This window comes from Phaenicophaeus curvirostris, chromosome 20, assembly GCF_032191515.1.
Source record: "Phaenicophaeus curvirostris isolate KB17595 chromosome 20, BPBGC_Pcur_1.0, whole genome shotgun sequence".
Taxonomy (NCBI): Eukaryota; Metazoa; Chordata; class Aves; order Cuculiformes; family Cuculidae; genus Phaenicophaeus; species Phaenicophaeus curvirostris.
In genome coordinates, this window is record NC_091411.1 from 7,001,103 (window position 1) to 7,025,649 (window position 24,547).

Here is a 24,547-nt window from a genome sequence, read left to right on the forward strand (position 1 = left end):
GCAGTGTGAATTATTTTAGTTTAGATGAGTGTTGTGGTGTTTCGTGTGTTCTGTGTAGCCAGCCAGCTGCACATCTTGTTGGTCATCTCCATGCTGCTAGATTGGTCAGTGGTGTTGATTTCCATTATGCTGATTTTGCTTATTAAATGAGGGGTTTAATGATATCCAGCCTATTTTCTCAAAAAGCATATCTTGCATTTTCTGAGGTGCAGATAGAAATATTAGTTTGTTGATATATCTAAAATGTACATAGCCAGTGTAACACGACATGAATACCTTGGCGTTTGGGAAAGATGGGGGTCATCAGAGTTAAAGTGACATTCATGCTGGATAGTCAAAAGGCATTGGCTTAATTATATAGAATGGTTTTTATTAATTATAACGTTAACTTAATTTTCAAAATTGTATTCAAGTCTTCTGGAAAAAAGACCAAATTTACATTATGGTCTTGGAAGTTGCTGGGAGATCCAAAGCAAGAGTGTTCACTGGCTGTGCCTGACTGTCGTCCAATAGAGAATATGATTCTTGAGAATCAAAAGTGAGAGTATTATTTTAATCTCTGAAGTGTTGTAAAGCAACTTTGAGGGAAGGTCTGCTGATAAAGGAACTTTGCCCTAGATCATCTGTGAACTTTGCAAGTGTTTAGTACCTGAAATTGTATGCTGGGGCAAACTTCCACCATGGGGGCAGGCTTCAAACCAGTGTGTTCCGCGTGCAGTAGCTCATTCAAATCAAGGTAGAATGTTTCAATTCAAACCCAGTATGAAAGATTGTCAGTTTTTTCTATCCAGCCTTAAACTAAGATGGACAGGAAACCACAAAGTCTCTGCTTCCATGAAAAGACGTAGAGTTGATTATCACCTTTATGTATAGCCCAGGACAGCAAGGATTTCTTCAGCAGATGTTGTGATCTCTGACTTAGGAAAATGAAGAGTTCAGTGATGTAGCAGGTTAGGAGGTGCAGTCGTTCAGTATTTGCCTGTGTGCTCCACAGTGGAAAATAAAATCATTGCATGGCTGCCCTTTCCAGTTTGAGGCCCCTGCAGAAATCTAGCAGTGTCTCAGGTTATTTGATGTAATAGCATCAAAAAGGGTATCCTTGTGGCTTAATAATGAGACTCAGTTGCGGCTGTTGATCACTGCAGGAGGTCAGTGTGCAATCGGAGTCAGGATATTAAATAAAATTCTAGATGCAGCTGGAATATCTCATCTTCAGAAGGCTTAAAATAGGGGAGCAGTAAGAGTGGGTGTTAGCGTGTGGCTTTTCTGACGGTGGGTTCTTTAAAGCAGTCACTATATGTTGTGAAAGAGATCTGCAATTCAGTTTCAATGACTATAAGAGTTCCATTGGCTTTTCTCAGGTTGGTTAATAGAAATTGAATACAAGACATCTTTTTCTTGTGGCTTTAAGTAAATGGCTGGTCTTCTGAGGTTTGGTTGCCTGTTCAAACCGATTAAACGTTTTAGAGGCTGTACTATGCATTCATTCTAATGTAAACAAGGAGTGATTTCACTGATGATGTTGGGAGTTCCACAGATACAAAACCGGTGTTGAAGTGTTTGAGTCAAACGGAAATGAGTTTTACGAATTTTCCAGTTGAATATAGTTGCATCAGTAAAGAAATAACACGTGGTTTTAAACATTCAGCAGATTTTTACACAAAATAATGTCTAGGTAAGACGTTTATCCCCAATAGCTGGGAAGCCAGTGGATTTTAATAATCTGATGGCAAACTTGATGTTCTATAGAAAACCACTTTCCAGAAAATAGGACCCTATGGCTTCCGTGCTGCTGTAGCTTGAGAGCCTACGTTGACCTGAGCTGTGATTTGGGTTTGCTTTTGCCCAATGAAATGCTGCATGCGACAGGTCTCATTTTGGTGTGTGTATCCATGTAGAGGAGAAACATGTGGAGTTTACATCTACTTAATCATCCGCGAGTAGATCATTCTGTAGAAGGACAGCGTGTGGAGTGCAGGGATTTCCCACATCTTTGGTGATACCAGTACTTGGTTAATTGCTGTGACTCTGCTTGCTCCGGTCTGACTGCCCCCTGCTTTCCTTTTCTCCTCGTCCCAGGTATCACTCTCTTTTGGAGCTGGGAGAAAAACGTAAAGGCATGCTGGAAAAGAGCTGCAAAAAGTTTATGCTTTTCCGTGAAGCTAATGAACTTCAGCAGTGGATCAATGAAAAGGAAGCAGCGCTCACAAATGAGGAAGTGGGTGCTGATCTGGAGCAGGTGGAGGTGCTACAGAAGAAATTTGATGATTTTCAGAAGGTATGTTGAAACACTGTATAATGTATGTGTTTGGTCTCTCCCCTCAGGCTTTCTGATCATATATCCATAGTAATTTTTTATAGCTGAGCATGGTCGAAAAGGAAACAAAGCTTTCGTTTGGAATAAAAAGGTGTATATACACTTTTGTAAATTTTATTTTGTGAGCATGGTGAAAATCCCACATTCAGACTCCTACGGTTGGTGCAGTCTCCAGGTTGCTACATACTTCCTAGCTGTTAGAGAACTGAAACTCTTTCAACACATTGAAACCTGCCAAGCTTTGGAGGAATTCCATTTTGTGTAAAGTATAAGCTTCAGTTGAGCTGTTCCTCCTCCTTTTTGTTGAAAGGAAAGATACATTTGAGTTTCCATCTGTAGAGTTTTTCCCCAAGATAAGAAAAAATAATTCTCTGCTTCGGAAGGCTGGTAGGCTTCCAGATTTATTTTTTCTCCTACTGTTTGCAATACTGGTCGCTTATTATTTTTCATGGCATGAGGTGTGAAAGAATTGCTTGGGCAGATGTATTCATTCTGTCCACTTTGCTAAGATGCTGAGCACTGAAGGGCAAAGATGCCTGGCCTTGCGCATTGGAGAAGGCAGTGATTTGGCAGTTCCGTGGATATGATCATGTTTACAGCTTGAAATCTGGCTAACAAACCATTTGAGCCAACCTGCTGATGTAGGTGAGAAGATGATAGCAGTTACTGGACTTGGGATCTTTTAAAATAAGCGGATGGTTGAAATGAAAATATCACCTATTAAAATCCAAGTGCAAGTTCTCCACTACTTCTTTAACCAAGCTCCCTTTCTGCCTTATAGAAAGCTCTAGGTCAGTTTGTTTAGCTGGCAGCTTTTCAGTGTCTTAGTAAAGCTACTTTTTAAGTTGGCCCTTTAGCTTATTCATGCAGTATTATGGACAATGGCTTTAGATCTTCATGTTGGTAATGTTATATACTCAACAGTTTAATAGTTTATCCCATTCCTGATTGCTAATTAACTTTCTGTATGGAAAACTCTGGTGCATTTCTTTAATCCATTGACGCTTGGTGTTGGCAGTTGGGGTTCCTTGATGTAGGCTCTGATGTCTTGTAAGTTCCATTCAGTGGTAACTGAAGGTCAGCTCTGGCAAATTACAGCTGTTTACCAACCAAGTACCAATTTGATCCATGTTTGGCTTGAGTAAATATTAATGCTGTGATATTTCTCTGTTCTGTGCAGGACTTAAAGGCCAATGAGTCACGTCTGAAGGACATAAACAAGGTTGCGAATGACCTGGAGTCGGAAGGGTTGATGGCAGACGAAGTGCAAGCAGTACAGCAACAGGTCCACTTTTTCTCTGGCTTGGTCTAATCCTCTTGAGAAGCAGATGACTTTCTTCATTTCTTTTGTTTGTTGTCTTCTGCTTTGCGTGTCGCAGCAAGGCTCCAGCTGCTCATTTTTGCTCTCTGCTCTGATAAACTGGTGTTGTAACCAGAGAGAGGTACTTGATGCCTGTTCTGTAGTGTGGCCATCACAAGGGTACCCTTTGAACTGTTTCTTTTTAGATAGTGCTACAGCAAACTGCATCATCTGGAGCTTTTTTTTTTTCTTTTTTTTAGGAATGGGAAGTCTTTGAAATAAGATTGAAAGTCCTGGAGGGTCCATGCATTAGCTTTGCTTCACATAAATTTGATGTTTTAGCCTTTATTTCTTTGCAGGAAAAGTGGTGAGGAGTGCTAGGGAAAGAGGAATAAAACAGAAGCTGAACTTACAGTGGAGGGATTTTGTGGGTTCTGGTTTGGTGGTTTTTTTTTTTTAGTAGTATACCTATTTTTTTGCCAGCTTTTCACATACTTGTGCTGTTTCTGTGAATAATTCTATCCAGTGCCAACAGAGTATTGAAGCAGCTTGTTTATTTTCTGAGCTTTAAGTTGCTGCAGTGCAGTAGGTGGTTGAGAGGTCAAACTCCAATTTCTGCTACGCATTTAGGTTGTGAGAGCAACCTAGGGGGTTAATTGTGGGTTAATGACATGCTGGTAATGAATTTGTAGAAGGATGGAAGCGTAGCTCCTATCTTCCCTTTCTCATAAACAGTAAAAGTTTTCTTTCTGTTAGAAATTAACCATCTGTTTCTGTTTGTCGTCTTTCCTTTGCAGGAAGTCTATGGCATGATGCCCAGGGTAAGTGTTAATTTCTGAGATGGGATGGTAATTATAACAGATTTGGGATGTACAGGTAGAAGTTCAGCCATAATTATAGTTCATTTCATGAAGAAACTCAGTAATGACTTTGAGTGGACATAGAAAGATTATCTTATCTTTGATCTCTTTATATGCGAGGTGAGACACTCAGGAAACGAATGCAGAGCAGGCTAGCCCAAAATGACACAAATACTTGTAAAAAGTTATTTACTCTGTTAAATATTGAAGGAGAATTTCCCAAGATTCCTAGTATATTCTGATAGTTTTAGATTTTGTTTATCTTTTAAAGCTGTTTTTTCATGTTTTCAAACAGGATGAAACTGATTCTAAGACAGCCTCTCCTTGGAAGGTAGGTGTCATTACTTAGTAGCACTCAATAGGAAAGTAAAAAAACTACAGCACATTTGTCTTTTTTAGATGATACACTACCTCGTATGCCCTTCTTTCTGTTTTTTATAGTTCCCCTCTTTTTCTTTAAGACTGTTGAAAAAGTGATTTTAATGATGTCCTTACCTCAGCAAGTGTTTGAATTGGTATCGGTTTAGGGTTAGTGAATTTCACGTTGCTTTGCTTGTTTACTTCAACAAACAGGTTACAAATATTTGAGCATTCAGCAGGAATTCAGCTTCTTTCAGCATATAAAGGTGTCATAGGTGCTACTCTTGGTTTTAAAACTAAAAGACGCCTAGGCCAAGTCAAGTAACTACAGCAGCTCTGTAGGTACTGTGAGAATTGCTGGGATAGCCACAGAAATTGCCAGTTTGCCTCTATGCTGCAAAACTCTGGGATTTTTGAGCTTGTGCCATACAACTGATTCCAGTTTTTATACCAATATTTTTAGGTATTGCATGGCCACTAGATGTGAAATAGTCCCTGTTCACTCAGCGTGAGTTCTTTTTTTGCGTAGCAAGCAGAAAGAAGTGTGTTTATTCCTTAAAGTCCAAGCCATTTACATCAATATTCCTTTAGTAAGGAATATGTTGTAGTGCCTAGCAGGATCTTTGTCTTCCATTATTCATCTGCAGCTCGTTTTCTGCCATGGTTAGAAGCAGCCTTTCTCTGTTCATTAGTGGCTCACAGTGGAATCGCTGTCACCTGCTGATGCTCAGTGATATCTTGAATGTTTTTGACCTTATCCAGCATGGTGCTTTCCCCTAGTGTATTTCATTCCTATGTTTCATGTCTTGCATCCACCGTCTTAGACTTAAAGCTGCTTGTACATCTTTTAAGCTGTGTGAATGTGGGAAAACCAGATAAGTACGTGATGTTTTGGCAGCACTGTAGAAAGTGCAGCCGTGTCAACAAGAATTGGTGATTTTTTTAGTATTTTTTATCCTGAACAGTTTGTACAAATGTGTGTTGAATGCTAGAAGTCTCATAGTAACTAAGTTCTTCTCTGTGTTCATAGTAACTAAGTTCTTCTCTTCTCATAGCTGCACAGGGATGAGTTTTGCAAGTAATCACTGTTGGAAAAGTAGATTGCATATTAGAGGGAGCTGGTCATTTTTCAAGTTAGCCTTCACCAAGGTTAATGATGATCTTGAAGTATCTGAATTAACCGATAAGCTGATTTTTGCCAAAAACTCAGCCAAGAGATAAACCATTACATAAATATTTCTGTCCCTATGACTAAGGATTTAGTGGTTTTAAATTCACTTACTGAATGTTGCTTCTAAATTTTCCTTTTTGTTGTTAAGACTGTGGGTTTTGTTTCAATTTTACATGAACAAGGTAGTGCTCACATACAAATTTCCAACTCTTCTCACTCTGATCTATAATACCTTATGTATTGCAACTAATTATTCTTAGTTGCTTTTGTAATTTCCTTACCTTGATCTTCTCATTGTTTGCTTTTTTCATCTTAAGTAACAGTGTATTCAAAACACTGTTGTGAAGAAATGTATAAAACTAAAGAATTCAACAGTTTTCACTGAAACATTTAAAATGCAGGGTGTTTGTCTTTTCCTGCATTTTGTGGAGTTTTACGGAGTGTATTTTTGACCTAGGCCAAGTCATTATGGATTTTCAAGTTTTCTTTCAGTCTGACTTCAGTTGCAATTGGTTAGAATTGACTTTAATGCTTTTTTTTTTTTATTTCTGCCTTTTTCCACAGTCTGCACGTATGATGGTGCACACAGTGGCGACCTTTAACTCAATCAAGGTAATAATACAACTTTTTCTGAGCTGATTTAAAAGCCAAGAATGTTTTTTACCCTCTCTTTCTTTGTCTCTCATTACTTGTTATAAACCCTTTTGAATCAACTTATTGAAAGAACTATTTACACATGCAGCATTTGCTGCTCAGGTTACATCAATATCTTATTATATACATCAAATAATTTGGGTTTGTACCTCAGGAGAAACCCTTAAAGTAATTTTATTTAACCAGGCTATGTGAATTTGTGCATTCTTCTGGAATGAGGCAGTATATAGTAACCTTTACCTGCAGTGAAAGGCCAATCTTGACTCTGTTTATCTTACTGACTCCTTGATGAGGTTCATATACTGTAGAAGAAAGAGGCACAGCTATTTTAGGAAGTGTTGCAGCATTGCTGTCGGTATTCTCTGCATATGCCTGGAAATAAAGCCTGTGAAAATGGACGTGACGACAGGATTGTTGGTATCTTTGCAAATGTCAGAAGAATGAAGGAAATGTGGATAAGCACGGTGAACAAAGTATCACTGGTTACTAATGTCTTCTGTTTGACATTTGTTTGTTTTGCAGGAACTGAATGAACGCTGGAGGTCTCTGCAGCAGTTGGCAGAGGAGCGAAGCCAGCTGTTGGGCAGTGCCCATGAAGTCCAGAGATTCCACAGGTAAGGAGTTTGTATTGTATTTGGTCTTAATTCAGTGAAATGCTTTGTCTGTAAGAGTTCTAAAAATGTAGTTGGGACCTATTTTAAGCAAAACGTATTTCAACCCTTCCCTTCACCCAAATCAGAGATGCTGATGAAACAAAAGAATGGATAGAGGAGAAGAATCAAGCGTTAAATACAGACAACTATGGACACGACCTGGCCAGCGTGCAGGCTCTGCAGCGCAAACACGAAGGCTTTGAAAGAGACTTGGCAGCTCTTGGAGACAAGGTGAGATTGTGAGGAGGACAAACCCAAAAGCTTTCCTTTTATCTAGCAGAAGTAATTGAACTACAGAAAAGGTTCTTTTTGTCTTCGTGATGTTTATTTCCCTTCCGCTAACTCTAGGTGAACTCTCTTGGTGAAACTGCCCAGCGTCTGATCCAGTCTCATCCAGAATCTGCTGAAGATCTCCAAGAAAAATGTACTGAGCTGAATCAGGCTTGGAATAGTCTGGGAAAACGTGCTGACCAGCGCAAAGAGAAGCTTGGAGATTCTCATGACCTGCAGCGTTTCCTCAGCGACTTCAGGTAAAGACGCTATTCCACTCAGCCCCATTTTGTCTGCGTGGTGTGTTACCAGTCAAGTAGATGTGGCTCCTTGTTCCGCAGGGGTTTCTGAAGAGGATTCAGGAAAGGACTATTTTTTCTGTTGTGCCTGATTTCAATGGAGGGAGGGCAAAATTCACTGTTAATTTTTGTTCACAGGGATCTTATGTCTTGGATCAATGGAATCCGGGGCCTGGTCTCTTCTGATGAACTTGCAAAGGATGTGACTGGAGCTGAAGCTTTGTTGGAAAGGCACCAGGTATGTGAAAGATAAGCGTGTACCATAAGTGTCAACAAATGTTTCTTTTCTGACACTTCCCTTTAGATGTCCAAAAATAGATCAGTTCAGGCTCTGCTGCCTATTTATTTAATAACTCATCTCTGCCCCTTACAGGAACATCGCACTGAAATAGATGCGAGGGCTGGCACTTTCCAGGCATTTGAACAATTTGGCCAACAGCTTCTGGCTCATGGACACTACGCCAGCCCAGAGATCAAGGAGAAACTGGATATTCTGGATCAAGAACGGGCAGACCTAGAGAAGGCCTGGGTTCAGCGCAGAATGATGCTAGACCAGTGCCTAGAACTGCAGGTATTCTGCTGCATCTTTTGAAAGGAAAAATAATTCCTCCTTTCACAAGCAAGTTTATTCTTTCATAGTGTTGAGCAGTGCTCCTGGTCTGCCTTTCTCACACTTGGGAGTTTTTTCTCCCCAGCTCTTTCATCGGGACTGTGAACAAGCAGAGAACTGGATGGCTGCCCGAGAGGCTTTCCTGAATACAGAAGATAAAGGAGATTCCTTAGACAGTGTGGAGGCACTTATCAAGAAACATGAAGATTTTGATAAAGCAATCAACGTCCAGGTGAGGACACTAGCTGACGTAGGGGGAGATCATTCGGTTTTACATGGGTTATTAGCAAAAGAAGTTACTACCGTTGCAGTAAAGTTCAGTTCTAAATATTCAGCCATCTGGGATCTGCAGCAGAAGCGTAGAGTGGTTGATGCAGATAGGGTTGTATTTCACTGCCTACAAACTGTGTAGGAATAGTAGGAAGTATTTGTGTAGAACTCTTGCTTATTTTGAATGGACTTTTTTCTTTTTTTTTCTTTTATAGCAGAAAAAAGATGTATTTTTCAGTTTCTTGTAACAGAAAGCTGCCTGCTTTTCTTGAGAGGCCGCACTCCTGTAGCTTGAGGTCAAAAAGATGCTTTTCCCTAAATGCCACTGGTGAAAGATGTTCTGATTTGAACTCTCCAGTCCTGTAGAAAGTAGGCTTTCTTTATAGAGACACATTTACAATAGTCTGTGTTTGAAGAGAAGAAAAATTCTCCTCTTGTTTTATTCCAGACGTGCTTATCACTTGACCATAAGGAACTGTATTGTAATTTATGGTTTCTGTTTTCAACAGGAAGAGAAAATTGCTGTCCTGCAGTCTTTTGCCGACCAGCTGATCTCTGCTGATCACTATGCAAAAGGAGTCATCGCTAACAGGCGCAATGAGGTTCTGGACAGGTCAGTACTGGTTGAAAGAGAAGGCTCTTGGGCAACATTTTGTAGCTGTTAAATGCGATCCCACGTGCATTCCTAGTTTTTCATTCAAGATATGTATTTAATTGTGTACAGGTGGCTCCGTCTGAAAGCTCAGATGATTGAAAAGAGATCAAAACTAGGAGAATCGCAGACACTCCAGCAGTTCAGTCGTGATGTGGATGAAATAGAAGCTTGGATCAGTGAAAAGCTCCAGACTGCAAGTGATGAGTCTTACAAGGATCCCACAAATATCCAGGTGAATGTGATTTTCAGCTCTAAAATCAAAAACAAAATATAACTTAACTTTGCCAAGCTTATTCTGGTTCACAAAAGTAGGCTCAGGAATTCTTGTTCAGTGATAACAGAACAATGCACCATGTTGGACATGGTCTCCCTTGAACAAGGAGAAAATGGAAGTTACATTATGCATGAAAGCAGACTCAAAATAGAACTCACTTAATTATTGATGCATATAATTAATAAGATATGTGGTATCTGCAGCAGCAAGTTTCCCGAAGAAAACCCTGAGGAGCTATTCTGTCTTTCTCCTAGATAATAAAACAAGGAAATGGAGTTCTTGGGTCTCATCTCTGTCATGTGCTAAAATGTGAAGTCTCATTTATTTTCAGTATTAAGGAATAATTAATTGGTTATCTCTGATGTTTTAATACTGGTTAATGAAGTAGTATGAATGCACTGAACCGCTTCTCTTGATCTGTTTTATAGCTTTCCAAACTGCTGGTAAGTAGTTTGGACTAGCCCTGGTATGTGATATGTTTTCTTTGTATAGCTTTATGTGTGAGCACAAGGCCTGGTTGCAATCTGCTCCATCCATCAGTTCATGCAATCTCTTTGTTTCCTTTTAGTTCTTGACTTACATCCAGGGCCAGCTCTTGATCCTCGTTTTACGGGCGTGGCTTTTTTGTTAATGCCTATTCAGCATCATTTACTTATGTATTTGTTTTGCAGGTGTTCTGCATGATCTGTTTAATTCGTGGTGCATTAGTGATGTCCTTGGGGTTTTTTTAGGAGTTAGACCACAGAAAAATGGGATTTTTGTCCTCCTTTTTCAGAAATTTGGCTGTTGGGCCAAATGGGCTATTGTCGCCCTCTTGTCAGGATCCAGAGAACTGATAACTGAGAACCTGACAGTAACTCCAGCTCTGTTTGTTTGTATTTGTAGAATTAAGTGCTGAGGATAGAGAACTCAACAAAACAATAGAGGTAGATGGCTTAGTTCTTGCAGCAGTAGCGTAGAAGGGGTTAATATGGAAGGAGCATTTCAGGAAAAGATACAAACCAGGTGGAAAGCTGATAGGACTTGTAAGAATCCAAGAGGTGGAACAAAATGAGGATATCTGGAAGAAGACAGAATAAAGAAAGGGGAAGCTTTGGAGTAAGAAAGGAAAGAATAATTGTTTGTCTCTTTAGGCTGTCATACATTACATTTGTATTTAATTTTTAGTTGAAAAAATTAGAATTGTGTAAACAGGTTTTGTCTTGGATTTGCTGTCATGGTAATTATATGGAGATGTGCAATTGGCAGCGCTAATTTAATTTTGTGTTGGTAAATCTAGCTTTGAAGGAAGTGGTTTTATCATCTCAGCATTTGGGATTTAACGGTTCCCAAAATAAAGCAGTTCATGCAGAATTTCTCACGCCAGCGCTATAGTATTTTCCATCTTTTATTTTTAGCCTAACGCTTCCTTTCATTCCATTCTCTCAGGGCATTGTACACCCATGTCCGATGTTGCTAGCATCACCAGTTAATACTTGTAAATTCTGTCTTGTCATTTTCGTACTATTGTTCTCCTCCTGGTGGGCGGGTGGATCGTGTACAACTGAGAGAACTGCACCCTTCCTCCCACACCACGGCTCCTGTTGTTCTCATGGTGCTCTCAACTCAGCAGAGAAATCTTTTTAACCAATAGTTCACAGTTTTGCGGAGTTTATGGTTGTTAATTCGTTATTTTAATATATAACATGGTCACAAATGACTTTGACTAAAATCAAAACTGTGCAGAAAGCGGCTGCAGCAGTGATTTCTCTTAATTACCTATGGATTGGGAAGGGAAATGGGAATTTGTGAAATTACTGTAGGAGTAGAAAGGATGATTTACTGTGCTTCTGCTTAGGGTGTGCGTAACTGCTGCTTTTGAAAGGTGGTGGCTCTAGAAATGAGAAGGCTTTGCTTAAGTAACACAGCCAAGCTTAACACTAGGAACGTTGCATGGGCATCTGTAAAACAACTCCAGCAACATCTTCTGCGTACGTATTGGCTTGCGAACAGTTTTGCTAGATCAAAGCTTGATGGTTACTCAGGCTAATGGCAATTACTGAGTGAGCAGTAAGTATTCTTACTGAGAGAGAACTCCTTGAGATCAGGCCACATAGAAACCTCTTTATCGATGTAGATAACTCCCATGCTGTCCTCTTGGCCCATGAGAACAATGTAGGAGCCTTCTGTCCAGTCTCTAACAGTGCTGCTTTTGTCCTCTCCAGAGCAAACACCAGAAGCATCAAGCCTTTGAAGCCGAGCTCCATGCCAACGCAGATCGGATCCGTGGAGTCATCGATATGGGGAACTCTCTGATTGAGAGGGGAGCGTGTGCCGGCAGTGAGGATGCTGTGAAGGTCGGTACAACCAGTCTTTGAAGATGTGTTTAGCTTTTGCTTTGAGAAGGGTTTGGTTCTTTAGGGCATGATAGTGTCCCTCAAAACCAAATCTTGTTTTATAGAAGCTTTTCTGTTTCAACTGTGCAGTAGAAATTAGGGTCATCATTCTGCCTCATTCCCAAGGGTGAGAGATTTTCTGATCCTGTGATTGGGGATTTAAAAGTTGAACAGAATTATAGCCAGGCAAGCTAGGCAGGGTGAACCAGTAACGGTGTCATTTGCATATCTGGAACCAGCAGGCAGATTTCTACTTTATTCAGGTTTTGCATTTATCAGAACTTACGTTTTTAGTTTGTAGTATTAATCTTTCCTGTTTTTTAACAGGCTCGCCTGGCTGCCCTGGCTGACCAGTGGCAATTCCTGGTACAGAAATCAGCGGAGAAGAGTCAGAAACTGAAAGAAGCCAATAAGCAACAGAATTTCAATACTGGAATCAAGGACTTTGATTTCTGGCTTTCAGAGGTAACTGAGATTGGGATTGTTTACTTGCAGGACTTGTTTTCCTAATTTTTTATTCCCTTTGATGCTGGATTTTGTGGAGCAGGTCTAGATTTATTCTGAACAAATCTTTGATGGCTAGAAATCTTGTGGATGTTTTTGTTATTTATAAACAGTAAGATGAGAAGTGTATTTGCATAGAACCTGTCAGGAATTGTACAGGTGACAAGGCAAAGGTTTATCCACGCTGTAGGAAATGGAGAAGAGAATTTATTTGCACAGTTTTAATTAAAGGGTCTTGTGAAAACACAAGTCACTTTCCATCCTGCTTTTCCTTCTCTGCCTGCAGGTGGAGGCTTTGTTGGCATCTGAAGACTATGGGAAGGACTTGGCATCAGTTAACAACCTTCTGAAGAAACACCAGTTACTAGAAGCTGATATTTCAGCTCATGAGGTATTGCTTTCTCTTTTAGTTTTGGAAGATAAATAATAGACGTCAGCAAATTTTACAGATACCACTTCAGCGCATGCTGTAGTCATAGACTTGTTGCAATGTGCTTTCTTAGTAAAAACTGTGACTGCACAGCAGCTGGGTTATGATTTTTATACTGACATAGCAAACACAGTGGGGTTCAAGCAATTCACACGCTTTTGCACCTTTGTTTCCAGGATCGTCTGAAGGACCTGAACAGTCAGGCCGACAGTTTGATGACCAGCAGTGCTTTTGATACCTCCCAAGTGAAGGATAAACGTGAGACCATTAATGGGCGCTTCCAGAGGATTAAGAGCATGGCAGCTGCCCGCCGTGCAAAGCTGAACGAGTCCCACCGCTTGCATCAGTTTTTCCGTGACATGGATGATGAGGAGTCCTGGATCAAGTGTGTATTTTGGAAGTTCTAGGCTCTGGTGTGGGGTACATGCTTGTGCTGGCTCGCTAAAACATTCCTAGTCTGTAGTGTGGTTTCACAACTTGCCTTTTCCACGAGAAATCACCTTTGCCCCCAGTCAGGAAAGCTGTGTTCAAAATGGCTCCTTATCCAGTGCATTCCGTGCCTAAATCCCAGGAAAGCAAGTTTTGTACTGGGAAAAGTAATGCTGTTCAGCCCAGAGAACTGAAATTTGGCTCTGTTCTTTTGGGGAAAATTCCTAGCAAAAAATCAAACCTTTCTTTTTCAGTCTTTAGTACTTTCTTTGTTCTAGGCAGCTGTAGTGATTAATCCAATGCTCTTTCCTTATTGATATTAGTGTCTTGGGAGGAGGGAAGGAAGGGACCTTGATGTCAACATCATTCAAATTAGAGCACTCTTTTTTTCACACTTGTAAGATAAAGAAATAAAATTGGATAACGGCAAGTGAACCTTACAAAAGGCATCAGTCGCAGAGAGGACAAAGTACAGAGAAACTCCATCTTTTAGTGAGAAATTATGGGCCTTTTGCTGCTGCCTTTCTTTCCCCTGCACGTTCCTCCGTGCTGCCAGGAGCCAGCTGCGCTTTGCTGATAACTCACATAGACAGTTTCTTAGATCCAGGATTTTTGTGCAGTGTTCCCTCATTTGCAGTGATTAATGGGTTGGTTTTGGGTTTTTTTCTATTGTCAGGTTTGACCTATAGAAGTAATTTTCACACTTTTTTCTTTCTCTTTTTTCTCTGCAATTCAGAGAGAAGAAGCTGTTGGTTAGCTCAGAGGACTATGGCAGAGACCTAACCGGTGTGCAGAACCTTAGGAAAAAACACAAGCGCTTAGAAGCAGAATTGGCTGCCCATGAACCTGCTATCCAGGTAAACACCTCACCCCTTGATAGATTCTGTATAAGTGACATCTTTCTTGGCTGTGGCAAACAGGAAAGCTGGTGACTTTCCATTAACTGAGTTGTTTTGCTTTTGCAGGGTGTTCTAGACACTGGTAAGAAGCTTTCAGATGATAACACGATTGGGAAGGAGGAGATACAGCAGAGACTGGCTCAGTTTGTGGATCACTGGAAAGAGTTAAAGCAGTTGGCAGCTGCTAGGTGTGTGAGACATGGTTTTGTAAAATTTGGTTATTTGGTATCCATTATAACAGTTTTGCAAACTTGTGATGACTGGATTTACTGAATTCCAGGGTTTTAGGTATGGGTCATTAGTTAACGATACCACGTCCAAGAGACTATCGCAGAGAGCTTTAGTGATAAAGTTCCTCAGCAGAAACACGAGTTGTGCTGCGTTTAGCCTTTTCTTGCACTAGTTAGAACCCATAGACTTGAAATGAACTGGCCTTAGTCTACTGCCAGGATGTTTTTCTGACTAGAAGCTGGGGAAAATGATTCATTTTAGCTTTGTGGCCTGGAGAATCCCTAGAGCTGTGGACATGGCAGGCTGCTGCTGGAGAGCAAAGTGGGAATGATGCCGTGGTGAGGGTTCAGGCTCTGCATTCTTTGGGTTTTGCTGCTGTAGTTCACTTTTACACCTTGTATCGAAATGCCGTAAAGCAACACTGGGACTCATTTCACATTTCTTTTCCCAAACAGGGGTCAGCGTCTAGAGGAGTCCCTGGAGTACCAGCAGTTTGTAGCAAATGTTGAGGAAGAAGAAGCCTGGATCAATGAGAAGATGACATTGGTAGCTAGTGAGGATTATGGGGACACCCTTGCTGCTATCCAGGTAGGGAGAAAGTTGTGATATCTTTGTTCTTGGTGCATTGTTGTTGGTTAGAGCTCAATGAACCTTTTCTTGAATTGTCTTTCTGATTTAGAAGTTATTGTTGGTTCCTTTTGAAGGCCTACTTCGTAAAAACAAACAAACCAACCATGAATTCATTTTATAAAAGCATCCCTAGTGTGTTATTGCCTGCGGAACTGGCTTGATGTAGCTTTGCATCTTGTGGGCAGTCCTGCTTCATTCAAATGGCTGAGGTTATCTTGAAAGTCTGCATCAATCTCCTTTTGTCCACAGAAAAACAGCAAGATGTGCTACCCACACAATCATTTTTGTCAGAAAAAGTTTGTTAGCTGATTTGTAACAATAAATTTTTTTTAAGTGGTGAGAAATTATTCTAAAAAGTGACCGTCTGGTGTTTGCAGGGCTTGCTGAAAAAACATGAAGCATTCGAGACCGATTTTACTGTCCACAAAGACAGAGTGAATGATGTTTGTGCTAATGGAGAGGATCTCATTAAAAAGGTGAGCATAAACTGGTAAAGAAAAACCTTTGAAGGCCTCCCAGGACACTTTCTCTTCAAGGCAGTCTTGCTCTTCCCTGAGGACTGGTTGTCATCTCTTGGAAAAGAGCTCTGACTCATTTTTCGTGGCTGACTAAGCTCTTCGTGTAAAGTGCTTTTGAAGCTGTTCCTTGGACAAAGCCTTTTGGTTCAAGTCCTGGCTCTGTCACCAGCTTACAGGATGCCTCGGAAGACCTTAAGATCATGTGCTGTGCATTTTTTTCCTCCTGTCATGCAGAACAATCACCACGTGGAGAGCATCACTGCCAAGATGAAGGGCCTCAAAGGCAAGGTGTCGGATCTGGAGAAAGCAGCGGCGCAGAGGAAAGCCAAATTGGATGAGAACTCGGCCTTCCTGCAGTTCAACTGGAAAGCAGATGTAGTGGAATCATGGATAGGTATGTTCTGTATTGGGAGACAGTGCCCTGTCACAAGGGCGTTTGAAACGCTCTTTCATTTCATTAGATCTCAAATAGCTTCACGCCTGCTCTTGAAACGAGCAGACCCAAACCAAAAGGTCACCTGATTTGGAATAGAAGGGATGTCTGAGACGGATGTTGACATTCTTACTGAGTTTGTTGTGTTTTCCAGGTGAAAAGGAGAACAGTCTGAAGACAGATGATTATGGACGCGACCTCTCTTCTGTGCAAACACTGCTCACCAAACAGGTTAGTGCTGATGCTGCTTCCCACCCCCTCAGCGATGGGGAGGACAGGTGAACTCTTCCACAATACACAGGGATCTGGTATTTATGCAGGATATCAAACAGTTAAAAATACAATCTAAAATACTTTGTTCTTTTTTTAATGTTTCAGGAAACATTTGATGCTGGACTTCAGGCTTTCCAGCAGGAGGGAATTGCAAACATCACTGCTCTGAAAGACCAGCTCCTAGCAGCCAAACATATCCAGTCCAAGGCCATCGAGGCTCGGCACGCGTCCTTGATGAAACGCTGGAATCAGCTGCTTGCAAATTCTGCTGCCAGGAAAAAGAAACTCTTGGAGGCTCAGGAGCATTTCAGAAAGGTGAGCGGCCGAACCATGGGGCTACAAAAACCTAATGGGTCTCTGAAAGAAACAGACGATGCTTTGGTCTTCTGCAGCTTTTTCATTTACTGCTAATGATTATTGAGGATCCTGGAGGCCGGTCGTAAGAGTTTTTGGATGTTTGCAAAAAATAAGTACTGAAGGCAAACTGCTGCTGATGCATGTTCATTCCAGATCAACTCCTAAGCGATATTTGTGTTACTGCATAACTGCACTGAATGACTGGATCGTTTTCTCTTTCCAAGGTTGAGGATCTGTTCCTGACTTTTGCAAAGAAGGCTTCTGCCTTCAACAGTTGGTTTGAGAACGCTGAGGAAGACCTGACAGATCCCGTGCGCTGTAACTCACTGGAAGAGATCAAAGCACTGCGAGAAGCTCATGATGCTTTCCGTTCTTCACTTAGCTCTGCCCAAGCTGACTTCAACCAGCTGGCAGAGCTTGATCGCCAGATCAAGAGTTTCCGCGTAGCCTCCAACCCCTACACTTGGTTCACTATGGAGGCTCTTGAGGAAACCTGGAGGAATCTACAGAAAATTATCAAGGCAAGTCACAGAGGGAGACTTTTGTCATGGGTTATGACCTTTGAGTTCCTGCCTGGAAGTTACCCTCCAAGATAATCAGTACAGGAGCTTGTTGCTATCCTACAGATGGAAACGCCTCCAGATCTGGGAGCAAAGAAAAAGTTCCATTAGCTATGAACTCGTTTCCATGGTCTAACATTTGCAGTCTTTCAAAACATAGAGCACATGTCCCTTGCTTCCGAACTGTAGCGTTTAACGTTCTTGTTGTCCGGTAAAGTAACTGTTGGTTCAGTTCCAGTTCTCAAGACAGCGGTAGGAACGTTCTGTGTGGTCATCTTAGACGATGTTGTCTGGATATCCAGGGCACACTGAGCCTTTGGTCTTGTTTTGAGCTACAGAACTGTGCTGCTGTGCAGCTCTGGGGGGTTTGATGAGGGCAATCCTATTATTTCTCTTTTTGAAGTTATTTTTGTTCTTTTCTCAGGAACGTGAACTGGAGCTGCAGAAGGAACAGAGAAGGCAGGAAGAAAATGACAAACTGCGCCAGGAATTTGCTCAGCATGCCAACGCTTTCCATCAGTGGATTCAGGAGACCAGGTAGAGTTTGTCTTCCCAGGAGCTGCCCTTGGGGAACTCCTCAGCTAATCTCTCTCTCTGTCCTGTATCTCTCTGGTCAGCCTCAGTTGTAAATGTCTCCTGCTGAATAACAGCCACTCAGGACTTATTTCCTGCAGCTGGGATTTGAGGGAGGCCCCATTAGCCACAAGGAAAAGGAGAAGCCCTGAAACACAGTACTTAAAAAATGTTTCTGCTTCTAAATGAATTTTCCTGCAGTAATTCCAGTTCTCCAGGACTTTACTCTTCGCTCTGCAGCACAGCGGGGGGGCGTGGGGAACCATTTGCTAGAAGCAGACTGAGCTGCTGGTGGCGTTTCCGTTAATGCTCTTTGTGTATCAGGTAGAATATTGGAAACCTCACCAGAGTTTCAGTGGAGAAAGCAGCTGTGAAAAAATCACTTGCCCTGGGCCTAATGATACCCTCGCCTGGGAGAAAAGGAGGAAAGCAGTAACAGCTGTGTTAGAAATAAAGTCTTGAGGCTGAGGAGCAAGTTTAGAAAAGAGAAGTAGTGGTGCTGAGCCAGTGCCCCCGCGCCCTGGCTGAGCACCTGCTTGGGGTTCAGAGGAGGCAAGTTCTGTTTTCATGTAATCCTGTGATTCTGTGTCTTTGTGTGTTTACAAATGGTTCTGTAGGTGTCTTCATGAAATAACGGAATATAAATACGATTTTTAACTTTTTGATGTTTGCTTCCCACCCAAATCTGTCCCTCTCTCACTGTCTTGTCTCTGTCCTGCTGCCTGATGTCTGGATCCTCCCATTCCACAGGACTTACCTGCTAGATGGGTTAGTATTGAATTTTATATCCTTAAACACTGGGTGATGTGTTCTGCTCTGTGTGTGTTCTTCTATCGTTACAATCGCTTGTGAAAGCTGCGCTGAAACCCCTTTTATTTGAAAAGCTTAGCTGTGTGGCTGAGGTGCAGGCACAGGAAACCAGATTTTGGAGCAGACCAAGTACAAACACAGCCATTTCCTAGTCAAAAGCAGAGGAAATTATTAATGGGCAGCCGCTGGCCTAACTGGGAAATCGGAACGTTTGTTCTTGCTCTCTGTGAGGGCTCCCACGAGTTAATCTGATGAGATCTGTGAGAACGTGGAGTAGTCTGCCTTTGGAAAATGGCTGATGTTCCTGCTTTTCCAGCTTTCAGAGGCTTCCTTAGTGAAATAAACTTTTCCATTATAACTGTTCTCAGAACAATTAAAGCCTCAAATCTTGGCCATTTTTGGTAAGGAGGGAAAATTCCTATGAAGAGGACTTACTGAAATTATTTATTTTAAAAGCTCTTTATTATGCTAATAAGAGTGGCCCATTTTTTAATCTGTCACATAACCGTGCCCTGCAAAGATATTCCTAATAGGAGGAAACAAAACCCTTCTAGGAGGAGCCCGTGAGCTCGCCTGGGTTTTAAGTCCAGTTTGTGGCTGTGGAATAGTTCCTGGTGAGGATGCACACTGGCCATTTGTCCAGAAGCAGGAGGGAATAACAAGCTCTGTAAATGTCCTCATGGTGTTGTTGGGCTGCCAACCCCTTTCCATTTCTTCAGTATGAAAACCCCACAGCCCAGCAGCGGCTCCGTCAGCAGCCCCGGTGTGAAATCTAATGAGCGGCACATGAGCCAGGCAGGGCCTGCGTGTCAGCCAAGCGCCAGGGAGGGGCCAGGCCTTGCTCAGAGAAGGCTTTTCAGAATAAAAGGGTGGAGCCTCAGCAGATAACTGCGCTTCTTATTTGCTCTGTAACGATTGCAGTGCCTCGTTCTGCTGTTTCTGCTGGATAAAAATACTTTGCCCCATTTTTGTTGCACAGTTCGTTGGAACCAGGCAGATTTTCCTGGAATGGATGCCAGATTCCCCACCCCTTCGTAAAGCCATGTTGTAGATTTTAGTTCTGGTGTCCAAGAATGAACGAGCAGTAAGGAGCCATTTACTAAAAGACATGGGGTCAGAGTCGGTGATCGCCGTGCCAGACTTTTTTGTTGAACAAATTCCCCAAAGGCTGCTGCTACGGCAAGCGGAGTTTGTCTGTAATTCTGCGTGAACAGATGAGAAACACAGATTGAGCCCCAAGGGGTGGCGGCTGCGCTTGGCCCCCCTCGGCAAGGGGGCAGGCAGAGCTTCGGAGGCGCTTTGAGAGAAAAGCTGCTGTGTGCACACCTTGCTTCTCCGTGTGCTGGAGCTGCTTGTGTGTTCCTGGTGCTGCCTGGAGCAGGGAGGCCGAGGAATTCCATGTTAAGGCAGAAGAAAGCCGTTAAAGAATCTGGATGAGTTAACTGCAAGACTTGGTCTCTTAGTGAGACTCGCTTGCATGTGACTTGTACAGAAATAACTTGTTATTTTTGCGTGTGTGCAACCAGCACTTGAACACGTTTCCCTTCGCTCGGTACGTGCTTGTGTTTGCTGCAAGGTGGTGGTGCCGGCTTGGAGTGTGGCTCCAGTGCAGTGGCCGTGGTTGGGTGTGTTCTTTCCTCTGCTTGCTTTCTTCCTTTTTGGAACTCACCTGGTTTCTTTCCTTTGACTAGCATAGCGTACCGTCGTGTCATTCGTGTCTATCAGTATGAAGTTGGGGATGATCTATCTGGAAGGTTTTTTCCTCTTTATTTTCTTACCTCACGTTGGTTTTCAAACGCACTCTTTTAATTCCAAGGCTCGCTTTCCTTCCAACTAACTTTCACGGCTTAGAGATGCTTGGAGGTTTGTTTTCCTGTTGACTCTTTTCGTGGTTGGTTCCCAGCTTCCTGCTCAGGGTTCGGGGCGTGCGCTTTGTCTCTTTAGGCGTGCGTTGAACCCGAGCCCTGATCCCAGGTGAGAAACACCCAGGTGTGCTGCGCTGCCACTGCTGCAGCGACTCAGCCCCTGAAACCCCTGCTCAGGGAGAACAGACCCCAGCGGGGGCACAAACCCGGGTTTAGCGCCTTCCATACCAGCTTTAGGAACCCAAATCCGACAGCTGGAGGAGGAGAGGGCAGCCCACTCGCTGTCGTTCATTCTGAACTCTCCCCACACACGCAGGAAGGTGAGAGAGTCTTAAACGCTGCTGCTTAAAGGTGGCTTTGGACTCTGGGGGAAAAAGCCAGTGTCTGGAGGCTTCCTGCAGCCTGTCCGCGTGCAGCAGACCTTGGCGACCATTGCAGCTGCAGCGCACCCAGCAGCTCCGTGTGGAACTGGGACTGAGGAGTGGCTGAGCCTCGGCTTCTCCTCACAGGAGAGGTGGGGTGAAAAGGCACTTGTCCACCACGCCCTGCTGCGTGGAAGAGCCCCGTGGTTCTCTGCAGAGACAACTGCAGTGTCACCGTCACTTCTAAACCAAAACCAGGAGTTTTCCAGCTCTCTTGTCCCCATTTTATCCCCTGTAGCTCCTGTACCTGACAGCAAACAGCGACCCCAGCGAATCACCCGTGGGGGGGGGGGTGTGTGTGTGCTGGGCACGGGGCGGGACTGCACCGCGTGTCTAATTCCGTGAGGGCCAGTACAGCGGGCGCTTTGGATCTGGCATGAAGTGTGGCTGCTGATGGTGTTGCCTTTCAAATGGGGCTAGAAATTAACTATAGCAAGAAGTAACAATCAAACAAGATGCACCTGTCACCCTGCAATAGGATGAGTCAGAATAAACAAAACACTAAACCAGAGTTTAAATATCTTCAGGAGAACAATACGGCTGTAAGCACTGATCCTTTCAAGGAAGGACTGTTAATTTCAAGCCCCACCTGCCATTTTTTCTGGGAGAAGCGCTCTTTCTCACTCTGGTTTTGTTGTTTAGGTCTTGTATGGTGGAGGAATCGGGAACACTGGAATCGCAGCTGGAAGCTACTAAAGTAAGCAATGCTCACCTCTCGCTAACGAGCCTGTTCCAGCCGATGGCTCGGGAACAGCACAGGGATGGGAACGCCCACGACTGTACAGCAGCAACATCTTATTGTCTGTAGCTGAGGAGCCCTTCGGGGTGATGTTTATGTATCCAGTGTCTGCTTCTATCACAAGCAGTTAAACAACGTTCTGATATAGTTTTCCTGTTGTTCTTTTCTCTAAACAAGCTGCGTTGGGCAGAGGATGTGGGAGTTTCAGCAGGTTTCCTAATAAGAGGGGGTTTTGTTTCACAAACTGTTTCACAAGCCCTGTTGACTTCCAGTAGCGGGGATGAAGAGGAACATTGTTTTGAATACCTGCCAGCCTGTGCTCTGACTTCTCCTTGATCTTCTCCTTTTCCCTTCCTCGCGGCAGCGCAAGCACCAGGAAATCAGAGCTATGAGGAGCCAGCTGAAGAAGATTGAGGACCTGGGGGCAGCCATGGAAGAGGCCCTTATCTTGGACAACAAATACACAGAACACAGCACCGTGGGGCTGGCGCAGCAGTGGGACCAGCTCGACCAGCTGGGGATGAGGATGCAGCACAACCTGGAGCAGCAGATCCAGGCTCGGTAAGGGTGGCCCCAGGGTGGCTCAAAGCCTCTCTGACTCTGAGGGGCAACCATGTTCTGTGCTAACGAGTCTCTGAGGGGTGTGGGGAGCTTGGGGATCCCCCTGCCTCCCAGCCCTCTCCAGAGGCTGAGCTTGGGGTGTGGGAAACAGCTCCCGTTGGCCACAGCATCAGGGGGGAGTCGATTTATCCTGCTGGACGGTGGCGACACGGGGCGGCGTTTGCTCGTGGCGTCGTCTGCTGTGGGGCAGATGGACCCCAGCAGGTCCTGCAGCGCAGGAACCACTCACCAGCTCTGCCACTTCCTTTTCAGAAACACGACCGGAGTCACCGAGGAGGCACTGAAGGAGTTCAGCATGATGTTCAAGTGAGTCGCAGGGAAAGGGCGCTGGAGGAACGTGTGTGAGATGGGCCTGGCACGTGGGTGGCTCCTGTTCCCAGGATTCTCTCCCTGCTCTGCGGTAGCTCCTTTGTTGTCTACCCTGTTTTGTGCCGAGCAGCCCTGAAGGCAGGAGCCTGCAGAGATGCCGGCTGGGTGCAGCCACAGCTCCCCGAGAGCCACCTGTGGTGCAGGAACTGGGAGAGCCGCTGCATCCCAGCTGGGAACAGAGCCAGTCTAGATGCTTTTTAGGCACAGAACATTGTGCTTTTACGTACTTTAGATACAACCATTTATTGATCCACGCTCATTTGTCCAGAGCGGGCTGGTACCTGCTCAGTTTTTAGGTACTAGGCAACCGACGCCTTACAACGTGGGTTCTATTTTGTGTTTTTAGGCACTTCGACAAGGACAAATCCGGACGACTGAACCACCAGGAGTTCAAGTCTTGCTTGCGCTCCCTGGGCTACGACCTGCCCATGGTTGAGGAAGGAGAACCTGACCCCGAGTTCGAGTCCATTCTTGACACCGTCGATCCCAACAGGTACGGGGGCGGCACCTTGTGTTTCTCTTCTGAGAAACGTTGGGTCCGTGTCCTGTGGGGAGTCGCTGGGAGGTCTCTCGCACACCAAGAAGTGATGATGTTGCCAAGGGGCTGTGGCTGTTGTCACAGCAGCTCCTGTAAAGCAGCCTTGAGGAGGGGAAGGCTGACACCTGGGAAGGAGTTAAGGGCAGAGGACCTGGTGTTGACCATTTACAGCATTAGGTCTCTCCCAGCAAAGCCTCCCGCGAGGGTGCGGAAGCTTTGTGCTCGGGGCATTCCGGGGTTGTCTCACACGGTTTGTTTCTCTGGCAGGGATGGACACGTCTCGCTGCAGGAGTACATGGCGTTCATGATCAGCCGCGAAACAGAGAACGTGAAATCCAGCGAGGAGATCGAGAGCGCCTTCCGCGCCCTCAGCTCGGAGGGGAAGCCCTACGTGACCAAGGAGGAGCTCTACCAGGTGAGCACCAGCCGTGCCCCACGGGGGAAGGACGGGCGGAGGCTCTTCCCTCGTGGAACGAGGTGACAGCTCTGCCGGGAAGCGTTAACCACCAAAGAACTGCTTGGGACGGGAGCTACTGGGAGGCCTGTGGAGGGGGCACATTTCCTGGGTCAGTCCCCAGAAACTCGTGCTTCAGTCTTACATGAGATGAGAGGGAGAGGTCTCTCCAGAGCGATTCACAGGAGAAACCGAGCCAGCAGGAACACGTCCTCCCCGGCCCTGCCCAGGCAGCAGGTTTTTCCTGCCCCAGCCCCGCCAGCTGGCAGAGGAACAGAGAGGTTGTGCCGCTTCCTTGTATCGGCGACCTGCTGCGTCTTCTCTGCGGCGGGAAGAGGGCTCAGGCCTTGCAGCCCTTAGCCGAACAGCGGCGGCAGTCGCAGCGTTTCCGCGCCGGGTGCAGTTGTGCTGCTGGCCCTGGGAGGGGGGAGAGCAGCAGCCGCCCGGCGCCCCCTCCACCTCTGTGCTCTCTCTTTCAGAACCTGACCCGGGAGCAGGCCGACTACTGCATTTCTCACATGAAGCCCTACATGGACAGCAAGGGCAGGGAGCTTCCTTCTGCTTACGACTACATCGAATTCACACGTTCCCTCTTTGTGAATTGATCTACGGCACTCGCACTGAAAGATGCAAAGAACACGCTCCCGTTTGCTGGCTGTAGCTCTGCATGTGTCTCCCTCGTTGTGTTCTACAATAATCAATGTTACTTTATGATGTAACCTTAAAGTGCTTAGCTTAAACTCTTAGGGAAAAGAAACGTATTGCGGTGTGTGCTTCAATAAAAGTTACTGGTCGAACCACATCATCCTGCGTTTATCGTAGAA

The 24,547-nt window shown here is 44.2% G+C and overlaps 1 protein-coding gene across 5 annotated transcripts in view; it reads left to right on the plus strand.

Annotated features, from left to right (window-relative positions):
• SPTAN1 (spectrin alpha, non-erythrocytic 1) overlaps positions 1–24,525 on the plus strand; it is a 42,573-nt gene extending 18,048 nt beyond the window's left edge. For 2 of the 5 annotated variants that reach the window (XM_069873404.1, XM_069873406.1), the window contains 34 exons: positions 2,080–2,278; positions 3,498–3,602; positions 4,415–4,438; positions 4,773–4,808; positions 6,573–6,620; positions 7,185–7,276; positions 7,402–7,546; positions 7,664–7,845; positions 8,023–8,122; positions 8,258–8,455; positions 8,580–8,726; positions 9,274–9,377; positions 9,489–9,651; positions 10,122–10,136; positions 11,898–12,029; positions 12,396–12,533; positions 12,859–12,963; positions 13,179–13,387; positions 14,168–14,288; positions 14,397–14,518; positions 15,017–15,149; positions 15,569–15,667; positions 15,944–16,103; positions 16,297–16,373; positions 16,521–16,730; positions 16,997–17,293; positions 17,757–17,869; positions 18,656–18,673; positions 21,645–21,699; positions 22,106–22,302; positions 22,615–22,668; positions 23,078–23,224; positions 23,537–23,684; positions 24,203–24,525. In XM_069873404.1, coding sequence (XP_069729505.1) covers positions 2,080–2,278; positions 3,498–3,602; positions 4,415–4,438; positions 4,773–4,808; positions 6,573–6,620; positions 7,185–7,276; positions 7,402–7,546; positions 7,664–7,845; positions 8,023–8,122; positions 8,258–8,455; positions 8,580–8,726; positions 9,274–9,377; positions 9,489–9,651; positions 10,122–10,136; positions 11,898–12,029; positions 12,396–12,533; positions 12,859–12,963; positions 13,179–13,387; positions 14,168–14,288; positions 14,397–14,518; positions 15,017–15,149; positions 15,569–15,667; positions 15,944–16,103; positions 16,297–16,373; positions 16,521–16,730; positions 16,997–17,293; positions 17,757–17,869; positions 18,656–18,673; positions 21,645–21,699; positions 22,106–22,302; positions 22,615–22,668; positions 23,078–23,224; positions 23,537–23,684; positions 24,203–24,328 — 4,219 coding nt within the window. In that variant the 3' untranslated portion in view covers positions 24,329–24,525. Of the gene's footprint in view, positions 1–2,079; positions 2,279–3,497; positions 3,603–4,414; positions 4,439–4,772; positions 4,809–6,572; positions 6,621–7,184; positions 7,277–7,401; positions 7,547–7,663; positions 7,846–8,022; positions 8,123–8,257; positions 8,456–8,579; positions 8,727–9,273; positions 9,378–9,488; positions 9,652–10,121; positions 10,137–11,897; positions 12,030–12,395; positions 12,534–12,858; positions 12,964–13,178; positions 13,388–14,167; positions 14,289–14,396; positions 14,519–15,016; positions 15,150–15,568; positions 15,668–15,943; positions 16,104–16,296; positions 16,374–16,520; positions 16,731–16,996; positions 17,294–17,756; positions 17,870–18,655; positions 18,674–20,406; positions 20,470–21,644; positions 21,700–22,105; positions 22,303–22,614; positions 22,669–23,077; positions 23,225–23,536; positions 23,685–24,202 lie in introns of all 5 variants that reach the window. The other 3 variants (XM_069873405.1, XM_069873407.1, XM_069873403.1) reach the window with 2 other exon arrangements.
• The last annotated feature ends 22 nt before the right edge of the window (positions 24,526–24,547 follow it).